The 15,469-nt window shown below is 47.1% G+C and overlaps 2 protein-coding genes across 2 annotated transcripts in view; both read right to left on the bottom strand.

Annotated features, from left to right (window-relative positions):
• The window catches only part of VAC14 (Vac14, PIKFYVE complex component), a 98,113-nt gene extending 89,051 nt beyond the window's left edge, over positions 1-9,062 (bottom strand). Inside the window, exon 1 of the mRNA XM_006091207.3 lies at positions 8,753-9,062. Within this exon, the coding sequence (XP_006091269.1) occupies positions 8,753-8,856 (104 nt within the window). The 5' untranslated portion in view covers positions 8,857-9,062. The remainder of the gene's footprint in view (positions 1-8,752) is intronic.
• A 3,065-nt stretch (positions 9,063-12,127) lies between these two features.
• HYDIN (HYDIN, axonemal central pair apparatus protein) overlaps positions 12,128-15,469 on the bottom strand; it is a 330,325-nt gene continuing 326,983 nt past the window's right edge. Inside the window, exons 86-87 of the mRNA XM_023756097.1 lie at positions 15,162-15,386; positions 12,128-12,610 (exon numbers count right to left, since the gene is read on the bottom strand). Of these exons, the coding sequence (XP_023611865.1) occupies positions 12,128-12,610; positions 15,162-15,386 (708 nt within the window). The remainder of the gene's footprint in view (positions 12,611-15,161; positions 15,387-15,469) is intronic.

The raw sequence follows: 15,469 nt of genomic DNA, 5'->3' as shown, positions 1-15,469 counted from the left end.
TTCAAAAATACAACTAAAAGATGGAACGGACATCACCCAGAACCACAGGAAGGCTGGCTGAGGAGAGATTCTTCAACTAGAAGGAAGGAGAACAGCATACCGAGGCTCAGAGGAGGCGCAGTGTGGAAAATACAAAGGTATGGAGGTGCGCGTGGAGCCGGCTAATGGCTGAGGGCGCGGTTGTCGTTTTCAATCAGGAGGGAGTCTCAGACTCTGAGCTCCAGATCCGGGCGAGTCTCTAGGGACTCAGACTCAGACGGGAGAGGCGGGATTGTCTGGCGTCGGTCGGAATGTGAGGGCAGCTTTCTCTCTGAGGTTTGCAGCGGTTGCTGGGGTTCTGAGAAGCAGAGCCTCTGGGAACGGGACTGAGAGCAGCCATAACTGCTCCCTCCACCCGCCCTGTTGATCCCCTGCGACCCGACCCGCCCAAGCCCTGCGCAGAGCCATTTGCCAGATAGCCTCAGGCAAAGGCTAGATTAGCACCTCCCCAGAGGACAGAAGTTTTCCCACTGAAGGCACAGCTGATTCTCACAGCCAGTCGGCCTGGTGGTCAAATCCCTCTAGTATTAACTACAACAATCAAGGCTTAACTAGAACAAGACTGCGCACAAAGACCACAAGGGGGTGCACCAAGAAAGCATAAAAAATGTGGAGACAAAAAAACATGACAGAAATGGAGGATATAGAGCTAAAATACGCACTTTTGAGGGCTTTCAATAATGTGCTAGAAGCTGCCAATAAACTTGATGAGAGCCTCACGAAATCTAATGAGACCCTCGATGTTGTGATAAAGAACCAACTAGAAATTAAGCATACACTGACTGAAATAAAGAATATTATACAGACACCCAATACCAGAACAGAGGAGCGCAAGAATCAAGTCAAAGATTTGAAATGCGAAGAAGCAAAAAACACCCAACCGGAAAAGCAAAATGAAAAAAGAATCCGAAAATACAAAGATAGTGTAAGGAGCCTCTGGGACAGTTTCAAACGCACCAACATCAGAATTATAGGGGTACCAGAAGATGAGAGACAGCAAGATATTGAAAACCTATTTGAAGAAACAATGACAGAAAACTTCCCCCACCTGGTGAAAGAAATGGACTTACAGGTCCAAGAAGCGCAGAGAACCCCAAACAAAAGGAATCCTAAGAGGACCACACCAAGACACATCATAATTAAAATGCCAAGAGCAAAAGACAAAGAGAGAATCTTAAAAGCAGCAAGAGAAAGAGACTCAATTACCTACAAGGGAATACCCATATGACTGTCAGCTGATTTCTCAACAGAAACTTTGCAGGCCAGAAGGGAATGGCAAGAAATATTCAAAGTGATGAATACCAAGAACCTACAACCAAGATTACTTTATCCAGCAAAGCTATCATTCAGAATTGAAGGTCAGATAAAGAGCTTCACAGATAAGGAAAAGCTAAAGGAGTTCATCACCACTAAACCAGTATTATACGAAATGCTGAAAGGTATCCTTTAAGAAGAGGAAGAAGAAAAAGGTAAAGATACAAATTATGAACAACAAACATGCATCTATCAACAAGTGAATCTAAGAATCAAGTGAATAAATAATCTGATGTACAGAATGAACTGGTGATTATAATGAATCAGGGACATAGAAAGGGAATGGACTGACTATTCTTGGGGGGGAAAGGGGAGTGGGAGATGCGGGAAGAGACTGGACAAAAATTGTGCACCTATGGATGAGGACAGTGGGTGGGGAGTGAGGGCGGAGGGTGGGGCGGGAACTGGGAGGAGGGGAGTTATGGGGAAAAAAAAAGAGGAATAAATGTAACCTGAACAATAAAGATTTAATTAAAACAAAAAACAAACAAACAAACAAAAAAAAAGAATTAAAGAAACAAACTGTGATCGTATACACACCACACAAGATCAGGCTCATTCACTCAATGTTGACTGAGCACCTGCTATGCTCCTGGTTCCAAAAATGATAGAAAAGGATAAATCCAGAGTTGTGCTTATTCCTGTGTTATAAAACTTACAGCATGGATTTGGGGCTGCTGCCTTTTTTCCACCCCAGTTCTCTATGTAACATGCTGTACCCAGACGGCATATCCAGGCAGCAATTTCCCAAAGAGAACCTAGGTAAATATCGCCTCCATCTACTGATCGTTTCAGTGCGTTGGCTTCCATCTGCTCACTAGTCTCCAGTAATTGAACGGGAAAAGCAGAACACCTGCCTCTGAGGAAGGGCCAAAGGCCTCTGGAAAGGCCTAAGTTAACTGACCACATGTACTAGGCATCCACTGGACATGATCAGTGGGAAAACCATGAAGGAGAGCCACGCAGAGACAGCAGGAGACATGCTGATTTCACACGACAACTGGGACACTTAAGGAGTGCCTCCCTCACACTGTAAGAAAACACGACAGGCATTCTTATTCTTAAAACTAAGATACAATCGACACACCATAAATCCACTCTTTTAACATGTACAATTCAGTGGTTCTTAGCATGTTCATAAAGTGGTGCAACCACTACCACAATTTTAGAACATTTTTATCATCCTAAAAAGAAACCTTGTACCCATTACAAGTCACTCCTCATTTTCCCCTAAGCCCCCCCCCTAAGCCCCAGGCAACCACTCATCTACTCTGCCTATGGATTTGCCTATTCTAGATATTTCACATAAAAAAACCATACAATATACGGCCTTTGGTGACTGGCTTCTTTCATTTAGCATAATGTTCTCAAGGTGCATTTATTTAAGAGGAGGAAACTGAGGAACAGGGAGGTTAAACCAGAGGTCACCAACTCAAATGCCTGCAGGGGCCAGGCAGAAGGTACACGTGCAAAGGCCAAGGGAGGTAAGACAGGGTGTGAACTTGCCCACCCAGGAAGCCAACTGGGAAGCCCATGCCCTGGCTGGGAAGGGGAGGCCCTTCGGTTCCCAGATCCGCTATGTGGGAATGTGGGCCCCACAGAGCCACAATGGAGAACTTTCTCAATTTACTTTAAAGAAAAATTCATTTCAGAGAGGAAGGGAGAAAGAGAGAGAGAGAGAGAAACATCAATGATGAGAGAGAATCATGGCTGCCTTCTGTATGTCCCCTTTCAGGGATGGAGCCTGCAACCCAGGCATGTGCCCTGACCAGGAATCAAACTGTGACCTCCTGGTTCATAGGTCGATGCTCAACATTGGGCAACACTAGCTGGGCGAAACTTCTCAATTTAAAATACCCTGTGATCCAGGCCAAATCAAACAGGCTTGCTGAGAATCCCACCGCGAATACAGAGCTGAGTTGGGTGGAGTTCTGACCCACACTCCAAAAACTGCCTTAAGCCACTTGGTAATAAGTATGTCTCCCCACAGAGGGAGTAGGTTCCAAAGAGCCGGTCAAATTCAACAGTTCAACCTTTATCTGATCACAGAGTGCCAGGGATTCCTGTTCCCCACCCCCACCGTCATCCCCAGCAGGCAAGAACCCACGATTCGAATCTCTAATCCCACAAGCCGACTCCTGGGCTTCAGTGTTCTCAAAGGGCATGGCCTGAGCATCTCCATCTGTTGGCTTTTGGAACTCAAAGTTCAGGAACACTAGAGACTTGGCATTCCTGGTTACCAAGAAGGGCACCATCTCCCCCAGCCTGCAGTGAGGGGGCCCTTCCATCACCCTGTGCGACACAGTACCCCAAGCGGAGCAAGAAGCACCCTCAACAGAGCGAGCATCATCCCATTCGCCTGAGTGCCTGCTGGTATTTCTCCCCACACTCAACTCTCCTAGAGAGCACAGTGTGGGTCTGACCAACTTTTTGTCAGGACTGATCAGACTATATTCCCTGAAATTGAGAGCCCACAAACCCTGAAACGACCACTCCAAAATCTTAGCCTAAGTGCCGTATCCTTTAGAAAACTGTGTGGTGCACGTTAGAGCGAGCCTGTGGGGGTAAAAGCTCTCCAGGACTGTGCACAACAGGCTCACACATTTAGCCACCTGACCCTGGTCACGGAACACAGCCTGGTCTTGAGATTCTAGAGTCCAGGGGTCCTTCAGTTGAGCCAAGCACCCCTCTCTGCGTTTTTAGTGTTGGAGAGGTCTGCCACCACCCTCTCTTATTCAGAATTTCAATCCCTCATTGGAATGCCATATGCAGTATTGGCTCTGTCACCTGAGCAGATGGACTTTGGAAAACTGAACGTGGCAGTTAAAACAACCATGGAGATGTTCAAGTGTGAAAACATTTTTTTTAAATACTCACCCAAAGATATGGCTTTTAAAAATAGATTTTAGAGTAAGAGGAAAGAGGGAGGAGGAGAGAGATAGGGAGAGAGAGAGAGAGAGAAAACAAACAAACAAACATCGATGCGAGAGAGAAACATGGATCAGTTGCCTCCCGTACTCACCCTGACCTGGGATTAAATCCGAAACCTTTGGAATGGGACGATGCTCCAACCAACTGAACCCACCCAGCCAGGGCTCAAGTGTGAAAATTTTAACATGAAATATATGTCCCCTTTTTGAACAATACCGCCAGGCCCCATTCCCTGATAAATATTAATTAGTGAACTAAGCTATAATTGAAATAACCAGAAGTACTTCCTTTGACCTGCCATAATATGTCAAAATCATTAGAAACTGACAAAATGTCTTTTGGTCGCTGAGAAAAGAATCCAAAGTAGTTCCCCGCAGTCACGGCCCTGCCCGTGGCCTGGCCTGGAGCACCAGGGATGACTTCTCCGTGTCCATGCTGCAGGGCACCATCCCCCCCAAGGCTGACTATCCCCTGCAAGTGCACTTCCAACCCTCCAAACCCGTCAGCATCAAGAAGGCGATTCGGTTGGAGGTGAGGCTTCACCCATCTTCAGACTTGGTCGTCAAAATGTGTTCACACTGGGATCTCTGACTCACACACTACCAACACATACACACTAAGCCAGGTCTCCTCCATCTAATCCCCATTCAGCCCCCAACCCACAATATCTTGCTCTGCACACACTGTAGGCTCCCTAAAGGCAGTCTTGTGTGTAGCTGATGTCCCAGTGCTAAGAACAGAGCAGTCACCCAATGCAGAGTAAATGAATGAATGAACGAATGGTGCTACTATCCCTAGGTGAGCATTAGATTCCTGATTCCAGTCACCCCTCAGATTCCTCTCTCAGGAAATGTCACCCTCCACCCAGTAGCTCCCACAGATACCTAAGAATCATCCTTGATTCCCCCCTTTTCCTGATGGCTTCCCTTCCAATCTAGTCCTCCCAAGTCTTGTCAACTCCCTCTCCCAGTGTGTCTCCTGTGCATCCACTTCTCCGTCTACACTGCCACTACCACCCTCGTCCAGGCCACCTGCAGTCTCTCACCTGGCCTTCGGCACAGGCTTCCTAACTGGTTTCCCTTTTCACATTCCCACAAGTGTCCAGAGAGATCGTGAAAATGTCAGTCATTCTCCTTCCTAACACACTCTGCTGGCTTCCACTTGCACTGAGAATAAAGCCCGGGATCCTCACCTGCTTCCAGGCCCTGCCTGCCTCCGTATCTGCTTCTCACTCCACCCTTGCTCTCACCCACGAGCTCCCATCACATGGTCTCTTAGCTTTTTCCTGATGTCCTTAGGCTCTGTGGGGAGCTGGCTTCCCTTTTTGGGAAAAACTACTCATTGTGGTTGGGAAAACTTTTAAGAGTTTTTTATGTAGGTTCTAGCTGTGAAACCTTCAAGATTACTTAACCTCAAGGAGTCTGTTTCCAAATTCCTGAAATGGGTAACATTTTCTAGCTCATAGGGCAGTCATGCAAAATAAATGAGATGAGGGGTGTACAATGGCCAAAAGGAAGCTTCTCTCTCCTTCTCCCCACAAATCAGGCAAACAGCCCTTTACACGTGATCGCTTTATTATTTATTTATTTATTTTTTAAATATATTTTTTATTGATTTCAGACAGGAAGGGAGAGGGAGATAGAAACATCAATGATGAGAGAGAATCATTGATCGGCTGCCTCCTGCACGGCCCCTACTGGGGATTGAGCCTGCAATCCAGGCATGTGCCCTTGATTGGAATCGAACCTGGGACCCTTCAGTCTGCAGGCTGATGCTCTATCCATTGAGCCAAACCAGCTAGGGCTACATGTGATCACTTTAAAAAAAAATCACTGTATGGACTGAATTTTGTGGCCCCCTCCAATTCATATGTTGAAGTCCTAAATCCCACTGTGACTGTACAGGTCTGGGGGAAGGCTGGAGAATCTCTCTCTAACAAGCGCCGGGGTGAGCCCCATACTGCCGGTCTGTGGGCTACGCTTTGGAGTAGCAAAGCCCGTAGACTGCCATGTTATTTCCCCACGGAAAATGTATGGTCATCCATTCATTTAGACGCCAACTGTCAAATACCACCAGACGCTGTGCTAAGTGCTGAGGATAAATACAACAGGGTTTCTGCTCTTAAGGAGTTCCTAGTCCAGTTAAGGTCATTGGGGGTTTCTCTAAATTCCACAAAACAAGGGCAATGTCAGATATAAGTGGAACCCAATTAAAAACAAAACCCTTACAGGACAGCTTGCAGAATGAAAGCACTTATACAGGTTGTGCTGGAGGCAACAACAGGGCTGAGAGAAATGCCTCTATTCAAGGGCTCAGCAGATGATTCAAGCAATGATAAAACCAGACATCCCTGAGAAGCAGAGTGAGTGATGGACAAAACCGGGTGTCAATGCATCTTCAAAGCCAATAAAACCCATGGACATGGAGGCATGTCTACACATCACCTCTGCTCTCTTACTCAGTATTTCAATACTCATCATTGAGAGTTGCCAGCCTTAGTGACAGTCAGGGCATAATCAAGCAGCAGTATGAAAAGAGAGCAGTCAAGAAATTAGTCCTTGATGAGAGAAGAAGCTAGGTGGTTCTGGACATATTGAATGTTAGAGCTGAATGGGAGGGTCCTCTTAGCAGAATGCAAGTTCTTTAGTTGAAGAGGAAACTAAAACGCAAAGCAGTTAAGGCTGTGGTTCTCAATCTGGGCAATTTTGCACCCCCAGGGGACAGTTGGCAAGGTCTGGAGACATCTTTGGTGGTCACAACTGATGGAGTGCTATTGGTATCTAGTGGGTAGAGACCAGGGATGCTGCTAAAATTCCCACAATACACAGGGCAGCCCAAGAATGATCTGTTCCAAAATGTCAATAGTGCTGAGGTTAAGAAACTGTGAGTTAATCCTACCAGACCTGAGGCCCTGAACCTAACTGTCCCCTATACCTGGGCTCCTGAGCATTAAAGAGAAAAAACCAACATGATATAGAAAAATGTTAGTTACATGCAAACAAGTGGTTAGAATAAGATGGAACTTGGAGACATTGTAGGAAATAGGTCTACCTTTCATCTACCTTTCATCTAGCGCCAATATTCCACCTTTGTGTGGAAATTACCGAAAAATCGGTACAGGTCTGGTAGGGTTAAGGAATTTGCCCAAGGTCAAAGAATGAGTGTTATGCCCTGGCCAGGTGATTCAGTTGGTTAGAGCATTGTCTCCTACGCCAAAAGGTTGCTGGTTTGGTTCCCGGTCAGGGCATATACCTAGGTTTTGGATTTGATCCCCAGTTGGGGGGCATGCGGGAGGCAGTTGATCGATGTTTCACTCTCATAGTGATCATTCTTTCTCACATCGATGTTTCTCTCTCTCTCAAATTGATAAAAAAGAAAACATATCCTTGAGTGAGGATAAAAAGAAAAAAGAGAACGAGTGTCACATTATGGACTAGATTAGAGCCATCCAACAGCATTCTACAGCGATGAAATGTTTTAAAATATGCACCGTCCACTATGGTAGCCAAATAGCATGTGGCAGTTGAGCATTTGAAATATGGGCAGTGTGACTGAGGAACCGGATTACATTCTTTTATTTTACCTTCAATAATTTAAATGGAAATAGCCACACATGGCCAGTGGCTAGCCACCCTACTGGACAGGGCAGAAATACAATCCATATTCCGTAACTCCCAGACTGGTGGTCTTGCAGTTTCACAGCCTGCTTCTTTCTACTCTTCTGAAATCTCCCACTCAACCACCTGACTTTATCACCAAGATCTGACTGGAAGAAAACAAAAATGTAAAGGAGTAGAAGAAAAATCATAATAAGACCTTCCCAGTTAAAGATTTTGTTTTGTACATTGGGAAATAGAGCATAATGTCCTATCATGGTTACACACACATATAATAAGACTGCAGAAGCAAGAAAGATCAAATTATTCCTACTTCCACTTGCAAGGAAGGGTGACATGACAGGGACAAAATAAACGGCCCTTTGAACCTTGAGATCTTGAGGTTTCGAACCTGATTTCTCCACTTGGGTCACGTAACTGTCCCTTTCACTTCTCAGAATGAGTGAGAAATAAGGCAGGTCAACTCGTTAGCAAATCCTCATGCTTCCCACCTCCCTCCCATCACACTGAGGACGCCTGTGCCAGGCACTGTGCTGAGCACTGAGCACAGGTCATGTCGCTGCATTCTCATTGCAGCCTTAAACACTACACATACATTAAGTCACTTCATTCCCACGGCAGCCCTTTGGGCACCAGGAGGTTAAATAACTTGGCCCAAGTCACACAGCCGGTCAGCAGCAAAGCTGGGACCCCCAATCGCCTGCCCTGTAACGCAGCGCTGAAGGCTGGCCCCGGGGCAGCCACACTGGCGGAGAGGCGTGAGCCGTTCCCCCGAGGAGTGGGCGCCCGCGCAGCCCGGGCGGGTCCCGCCTCCGCCCCCGCGCCCAACCCTGCATGCCCGCGGCACTCACTTCTCGATCTCCAGCGCGGCCACCTTCCGCTTTTCGTAGAGCTTGTCATTGAGGGCGCGCACGATGTTGGGCGTGAGCGGCGCGAAGTCCTTCTCCGGGTTCATGGTGGCAACTCGGGGTGCCCCCCGGAGCCCCGCGACTCCTCAGCCCGCGACTGCCCGCGCTGCGCCGGGGACCAGGGGAGTTTGCGGCTCCGCGCTGCCTCCGGCGCTGGCGCATGGGCCACGCCGCCCCGGCCCGCCTGCCTCGCTCCGCCGCGCGCGCCGATTCGGAACCCCGGCCTGGACCCCGCCCCCGTACACCTGTCCCCAGCGACTCACACGACCAGCTCCAGCCCGGTACCTGCCGCGCTCAAAGGACAGCGCCATGTTACACCGCTCACGTGACTCCGCAGCCGCTTCCGCCTTCCGCCTCGAGGCCCCGCCCCTTGCCAGCCACGCCCCCTCGCGCAGCCCATCGTGAGTTGGTCACGCCCCCGAGGCCCCGCCTCCTCCTCTCACTCTCCCGCCTTCTACCCCTCCTCCCCCCATTGCCTGAGTCCGGTTTGAGACCAGCTGGGCGGGGTGGGTATCCTTTGCCCTTAGCTTCCCGCAGGTGGTGGGCTTGGGGCCTGGTGGGCTTCCGCAGACGCTCGTGAGAGGGCAGGGGCTCTTGGAGCATGACTTAGCATAATTTATTCAATACTCACGGAATCCACCAGTTCATTCACTACTTAGTCATGGATTTCGCATATGCCAATTTGATTCCCAAATTGGAGTGACACCATCATGATTTTTGCCATATTCTAGCCACTTACTTTAAAAATATTTTTCTCAAATCAACTCACTTAAAATCTTTTAAATTCCTACGTTATCCTTGCTTATGACCTAAAATCATGCTTTTGAATAGTTGTATATTTTTCTAAAACATTAAATTCTCAGGAAAAAAACCGAACTACCGGTCTACCACCTAAAATCTCAGGTACCAACAGTGGCTGTCGCCCCACCATTTGGGACTGGAAATGTGTTTACCATGCGCTGATACCTGAAAGGGCTCGATTCCAGACAGCAGAAGCCCCAAATTTGGGTGTAGGTCCACAGATGGAGCCACTATGCAGCAGCCCCTCCAAGAGCCGTGAGTGTCACACTAAATGGTGGAGCAGAAATTGAAGCTATGTGGTAAGCTTTTAACAAGAACTTTCTGGATGCAGCGTGGCTAAAGATGCAGTAACAGGGAGATGCATCAGCGTTCCTTATTGTAACCTTCTACAGTAGACAGGAACTTAGAACAAGGGGCTAGACCACAGTAGAGCCCAATGAGTATTAAATATGAACATAACACATGGTGGTACTTTTTTCTGAGTGAAAGGTACGCTTGTAAAGCTTATAACAATCCTGGAAATAGAGTATTATCCTCAATCCATAGATTAGAATCGATGGAACACAAGTAAGGGGCTATGGTAGGCAGAATTCTAAGATGGCTCTCAAGATTCCCACCCCTTTGGGTACATGCCTTGTGTAATCCCTCCCCCTTGAGTGTGGCCAAGACTTGTAAATATGAAGGGCTGTCACTCTAGCAATTATTATGTTATATAGCAGAAGGGATTTTGCAGAGGTAATTAAGGTCCCTAATCAGTTGGCTTTGATTAAAAAGGGGATTATCCTGGATGGGTCTGACCTAATCAGGTGAGGTCTTAAAAGAAGTTAGAAGAGATTTCAAATGAGAGATTCTCTTTGTGGTCTTAAAGAATAAACAGTAACAACAATGAACTGTCTATGATGGGCCATGTGGTGAGGACCTTAGGGTGGTCTCTAGTTGCTAAGAGTGGTTCCCTGTTGTCAGTTGCCAAGAAGAGGAGGACTTCAGTCATATGGCTGCAAAGAAATAAATTTTGTCAACACATTGAGGGAGCTTGGAAGTGGGTCTTTCCCTAGTTTAACCTCCAGATGAGGATGCCGCTGGCTGGCATCTTGATTTCAGCCTGGGGGACCCTGAGGCAAGAATCCGGTTCAGTCCATTCCTGACCCATGGCACCTGAGATAAGAAATTGTGTTGCCTTAAGCTGCTAGGTTTGTGGCAATCTGTTATGCAGCTATATAAAACAAATACAGGAACGAATCCAAACTCAATAAGTCATGAAAAAACCCTGCCTAGAAAAATCTGTGAAAAATGTGTTTTTCTTTACTAGTGGGGTTTTCACAGCTTTTAAAACCTTTGCCAACAAAGTCCAATGAATGAAGATTCACCTCCAGAGAAAATGTATCACTTAATGGTTTCCACCTCCTACCTTGATACCAAGCAACACTGATAAGGACATTTCCAAATGTCTTGCAAGGTGGATGTCTTTAGGATTCTGATGATGGTTGATACAAAACAATGAAAAAAAATCAAATCAGTGGGAATGGTTTGGATTTATTTCTCCAGTGCGAATTCATTTCCACTGGACCCATATGTAATATAATATCTCATCTGTTTCTTTGGCTGGTTGGTTTGACATTTTCTTAAAGGTGAACCAAATTCCCCAGGGCCATATGTGATACACTTTTTAATAACTGAAATAGTAAGAATATACCAGAGGAACTCTTTTCTCCTGAGATCACATTTTGGACTAGGTTGCTAAGAAACCAGCTTCTTACTCAAGGCCCCAGACAATCTTTGTCCTACCTTTAGTTCAGCAGTTCCCAGAAAGAGGTGGCTTCTTTTCTCTATCTTGAAAATGCCAACTAAATGAGGTTATTTATTCATCACTGGACTATCAGTGGTGCTGAGAATTAAGCCCAATGGCCACCATGGCCTTCTCTGTGCTCACCTCTGGCCTGCCATGCTTAGATGCTTCTAGACCAGTGGATAATTGATATTCCTGGTTCCACACTGGCCATCACTTCACAGTTGTAACTCATCTGCATCTGTATGATGCCTTGTTGTTACACTTATCTGTTCGTGGCTTTGAAAATAGTGAAAGCAAAATAAAATACCCAATCAAAATAGAGTCAGGTCTAAGGGCTCTCAAAGCCATCATGGATTTTTAAAAAGAAGCTGTGGTGCCAAGTTCTATGCAACAGAAGGCCATGAGTGTGACACCCGTGTGGTCTTATTAAAAAGGGGGATTACGTACATAGTACTTGAGCTTTGCGGCTATATTAAGAAACCAAATTCAGAGACTTGCCCGTGCAAAGTAAAATATAGCTCTGTTTTGTATAGTTACCACATTTAATATGGAATATATATTTCATTCATGTATTCGGAATACATATAATCTGGACAGAAGTGAATGAGGAGGATACCACAGAACCTTTAGAATTCTGATAATTTCCTCTATTCACCAGGCTAGAACAATATATAGATATTAAAGCGGAGGAGACGGCTTTTTCTGGATGCAATTGACCCTGGTTACAACTAAGGGGTGATCCCCTTCAGATAATAAACCCATTTAACTCCTGTTTCTCTGCCTTCGCCGGGAGGGCACGACACGATCAGCTTGCTGGTAATGGGTGTTTTGCTGCCGGATGGGTTTCCGTCAAAGTAGACGGTGATGTTGTTGGTCTTCTTGGGCCGGACGGAGTCCATGGCCCGCACAGAGAAGGCTGGGTGCTCCACGAGGAAGGAGTAGGTGACGGTGTGGTAGAAGACGTTCTTGAAGGGGATGACTATGTTGGACCCGGCTCGGATCTGGAGGGGACCTTGCGGCTTTGGGGGCATAGCCACTCCGAAGAGGGGGATGATATACTCTCCGCCTGCAACGGATGACAGGCTCAGGGTGCCCTTGGTGTCCCCCAGGTGGCTGGGCTCGAAATAGACTTCCACACTGATTTCCGTGCCGCCCTGAGCCCCCGCGGCCGCGCTGATGACCTTTTCCGTGTGGAAGTCTACACAGTCGGACTGAAAGGAGAACAAGTACACCTGGTTCACACGGGGTCCTGGTGGGTATAGCAGCAGCCCAGGTCCATCCCCAGTCCCTCCACTCTCGGTCGAGCAGGGTATAAAAAGCTGTGTGTCCTTATATAACTCCCTTGAAGACAGGTAGCACTTTTAATTGTTATTCCTATCTATATATATGTAAAAGGTTAATATGCAGAGTGTCCCCTCGGGAATTCGACCAGGAGAATGGGAGTTGGATGGCTCGCTATGACATGCGCTGATCACCAGGGGGCGGTGCAGAACATGGCAGGTGACTAGTGGCTGCAGCAGGGGAAGGGGGAGGTGGGGAGGCAGGGAGGCCGGGAACCTGATCAGCCCTGATTGCCAGCTAGGCCTAGGGACCATACCGGTGCATGAATTTCATGCACTGGGCCTCTGGTTTTACTATAAAGAAAATGAGGCCCAAAGACATGTGGCTGGATTATGTTAGTGTGGCAGTCATTGCTGTTGCCCCCCATAACCGGCTCTTCTTTCCTTCCATACACATGGAAGACCGCATCATCTAGATCAGTGATGGCGAACCTTTTGAGCTCGGTGTATCAGCATTTTGAAAAACCCTAACTTAACTCTGGTGCCGTGTCACATATAGAAATTTTTTGATATTTGCAACCATAGTAAAACAAAGACTTATATTTTTGATATTTATTTTATATATTTAAATGCCATTTAACAAAGAAAAATCAACCAAAAAAATGAGTTTGCATGTCACCTCTGACACGTGTGTCATAGGTTCGCCATCACTGATCTAGATCCTCATGGACGGGTGAGACTAGTTCTAGACCAGTGGTTCTCAACCTTCCTAATGCCTCGACCCTTTAATACAGTTCCTCATGTTGTGGTGATCCCCCAACCATAAAATTATTTTCGTTGCTACTTCATAACTGTAATTTTGTTATGATTCGTAATGTAAATATCTGATATGCAGGATGTATTTTCATTGTTACAAATTGAACATAATTAAAGCATAGTGATTCATCACAAAAACAACATGTAATTATATACGTGTTTTCCAATGGTCTTAGGTGACCCCCATGAAAGGGTCGTTCAACACCCAAAGGGGCCGCGACCCACAGGTTGAGAACCGCTGTTCTAGACAATCAGTTGAGAGAAGTGAAAGGTGTCACTTCCACACCAGAGTCTTCAGTTGCCCATGCAAGTCCCTGTAGGGACTTTTCACCCGCCTGGTACTGTGCCCGGAAACACGTGAGATGGTGGCTGCTCGTCAGCCTGGATCCCTGAGTGGCTGTGATGAGCAGAGTCCCCTTCTGAGCCTCACTGCATAGACAGTGCAAACGAGAGACAAACCTTTGTGCTTTTAAGCCACTGAGAGATTGAGGCTCTTTGTATATTACAGCATAATCTAGCTTCTCCTGACTGATAGGACTGACCAAGTGCCTCTATGTCCCTTGACTGTAGCTCTGATGTTGACTGGGCACACACCCACCCAGTGTAAAGGCTACATCTCCTAGCTCCCCTTGTTGCTATGCAGTTTTGTTCAATGGAATGTGAGTGGAAATGATATATGCAGGCTCCCCGCCCCCCGCTGCCCTTTTCCCTTGTACCTGGCTAAAATGTGGGTGTCACCGTAAGCTGTCTTGGTCCATGTGGACCAAAGCAATTCTCTACAGAGGGAAGAGCATCGGGACAGGAGCCTGGGTGGCTGATGTCGTCGAGCTACCATTCCAGCTCAAACTGCTTATGCCCACAGTTATCTGAGAGGAACAAACATCTGTTTTGTTGTCATTTTGGGTTTCTGTTTCAGGAGTTAAGCCTACATTCCAACTGATATATTAGGTAACCTATATGGGACATTTACCGTGGGCCAGGCTCTATGAAAATGGTTTTGTGTATGTATTTAAAAGTCCTCATAGAAATCCTGTAAGGTCAGGGTATTATCACCCTGTAGAGAGAAACTTAGAGAGATTTAGTAAATTATTCATACAAAGAATATAGTAAAGTTCAGCCAGCGTGGCTCAGTGGTTGAGCGTCGACCTCTGAACCAGGAGGTCACGGTTCGATTCCCGGTCAGGGCACATGCCCAGGTTGCAGGCTCGATCCCCCGTGTGGGGCGTGCAGATTTTTAAAACTGTCTCTTGTCATGGATGTTTTTATCTGTCTCTCCCTCTCCCTTCCTCTCTGAAATCAATAGAAATATATATTAAAAAAAAAAGAATATAGTAAAGCCAGGATTCAAATCCAGGTCTGTTGGCTCCCACAGCCTATACTCATGACCACTAATCTCTGCTGTCCCCCTTGATTGACTACGGAGCATGCGCTGGGGAGCAAATCTCCCCACCCCTCCTCCCAGCTTGTTAAGACAGAAAGTGTTTAAGGAAGAACCCAGGCCTCGTACTATGTACTATTTCTTCTAGCTGGGAGTTCCCAGGCTCTATGATGCACCGACCCCCCCCCCCCAGGTTCACAGTGCCGCACCCCTATGTCCTCCTCCCATTGTTCTTGAGGTCAGCCTTCCGGCAAGGGCAGGGCCCGGGGGTGGGGCCGGGCTGCTCACCCTGCAGTAGTATTCTGTCTTCTGCCGGGTGTAATTGATGAACTTGGCAAGGATGCTCTGGCCGCTGCCAAGAACAGTCTGGAAGTGGATGGGCTTTTCAGGCAGCGCCGGCAGAGCCTTCAAGCTGAGCTCATACTGGTAGTAACCCAGATCATTGTTGTGCAGAACTAGTCTCCCCAAGGTTTCTCCAGCTCGCAGGGGCTGGAATTCGAATGAGAATGTGCCCTGCGGGGGAAGACAGGGGCCTCGGTGATGCTGCCACCCAGGCACCTCAGAGCAGGTGGGTGGCAGGGGTGGCGCTTCACACT

This window comes from Myotis lucifugus, unplaced genomic scaffold, assembly GCF_000147115.1.
Source record: "Myotis lucifugus unplaced genomic scaffold, Myoluc2.0 scaffold_88, whole genome shotgun sequence".
Classification (NCBI taxonomy): Eukaryota; Metazoa; Chordata; class Mammalia; order Chiroptera; family Vespertilionidae; genus Myotis; species Myotis lucifugus.
Note: the sequence above shows the minus strand (reverse complement) of the source record. Positions and strands in the feature narration are given on the sequence as shown.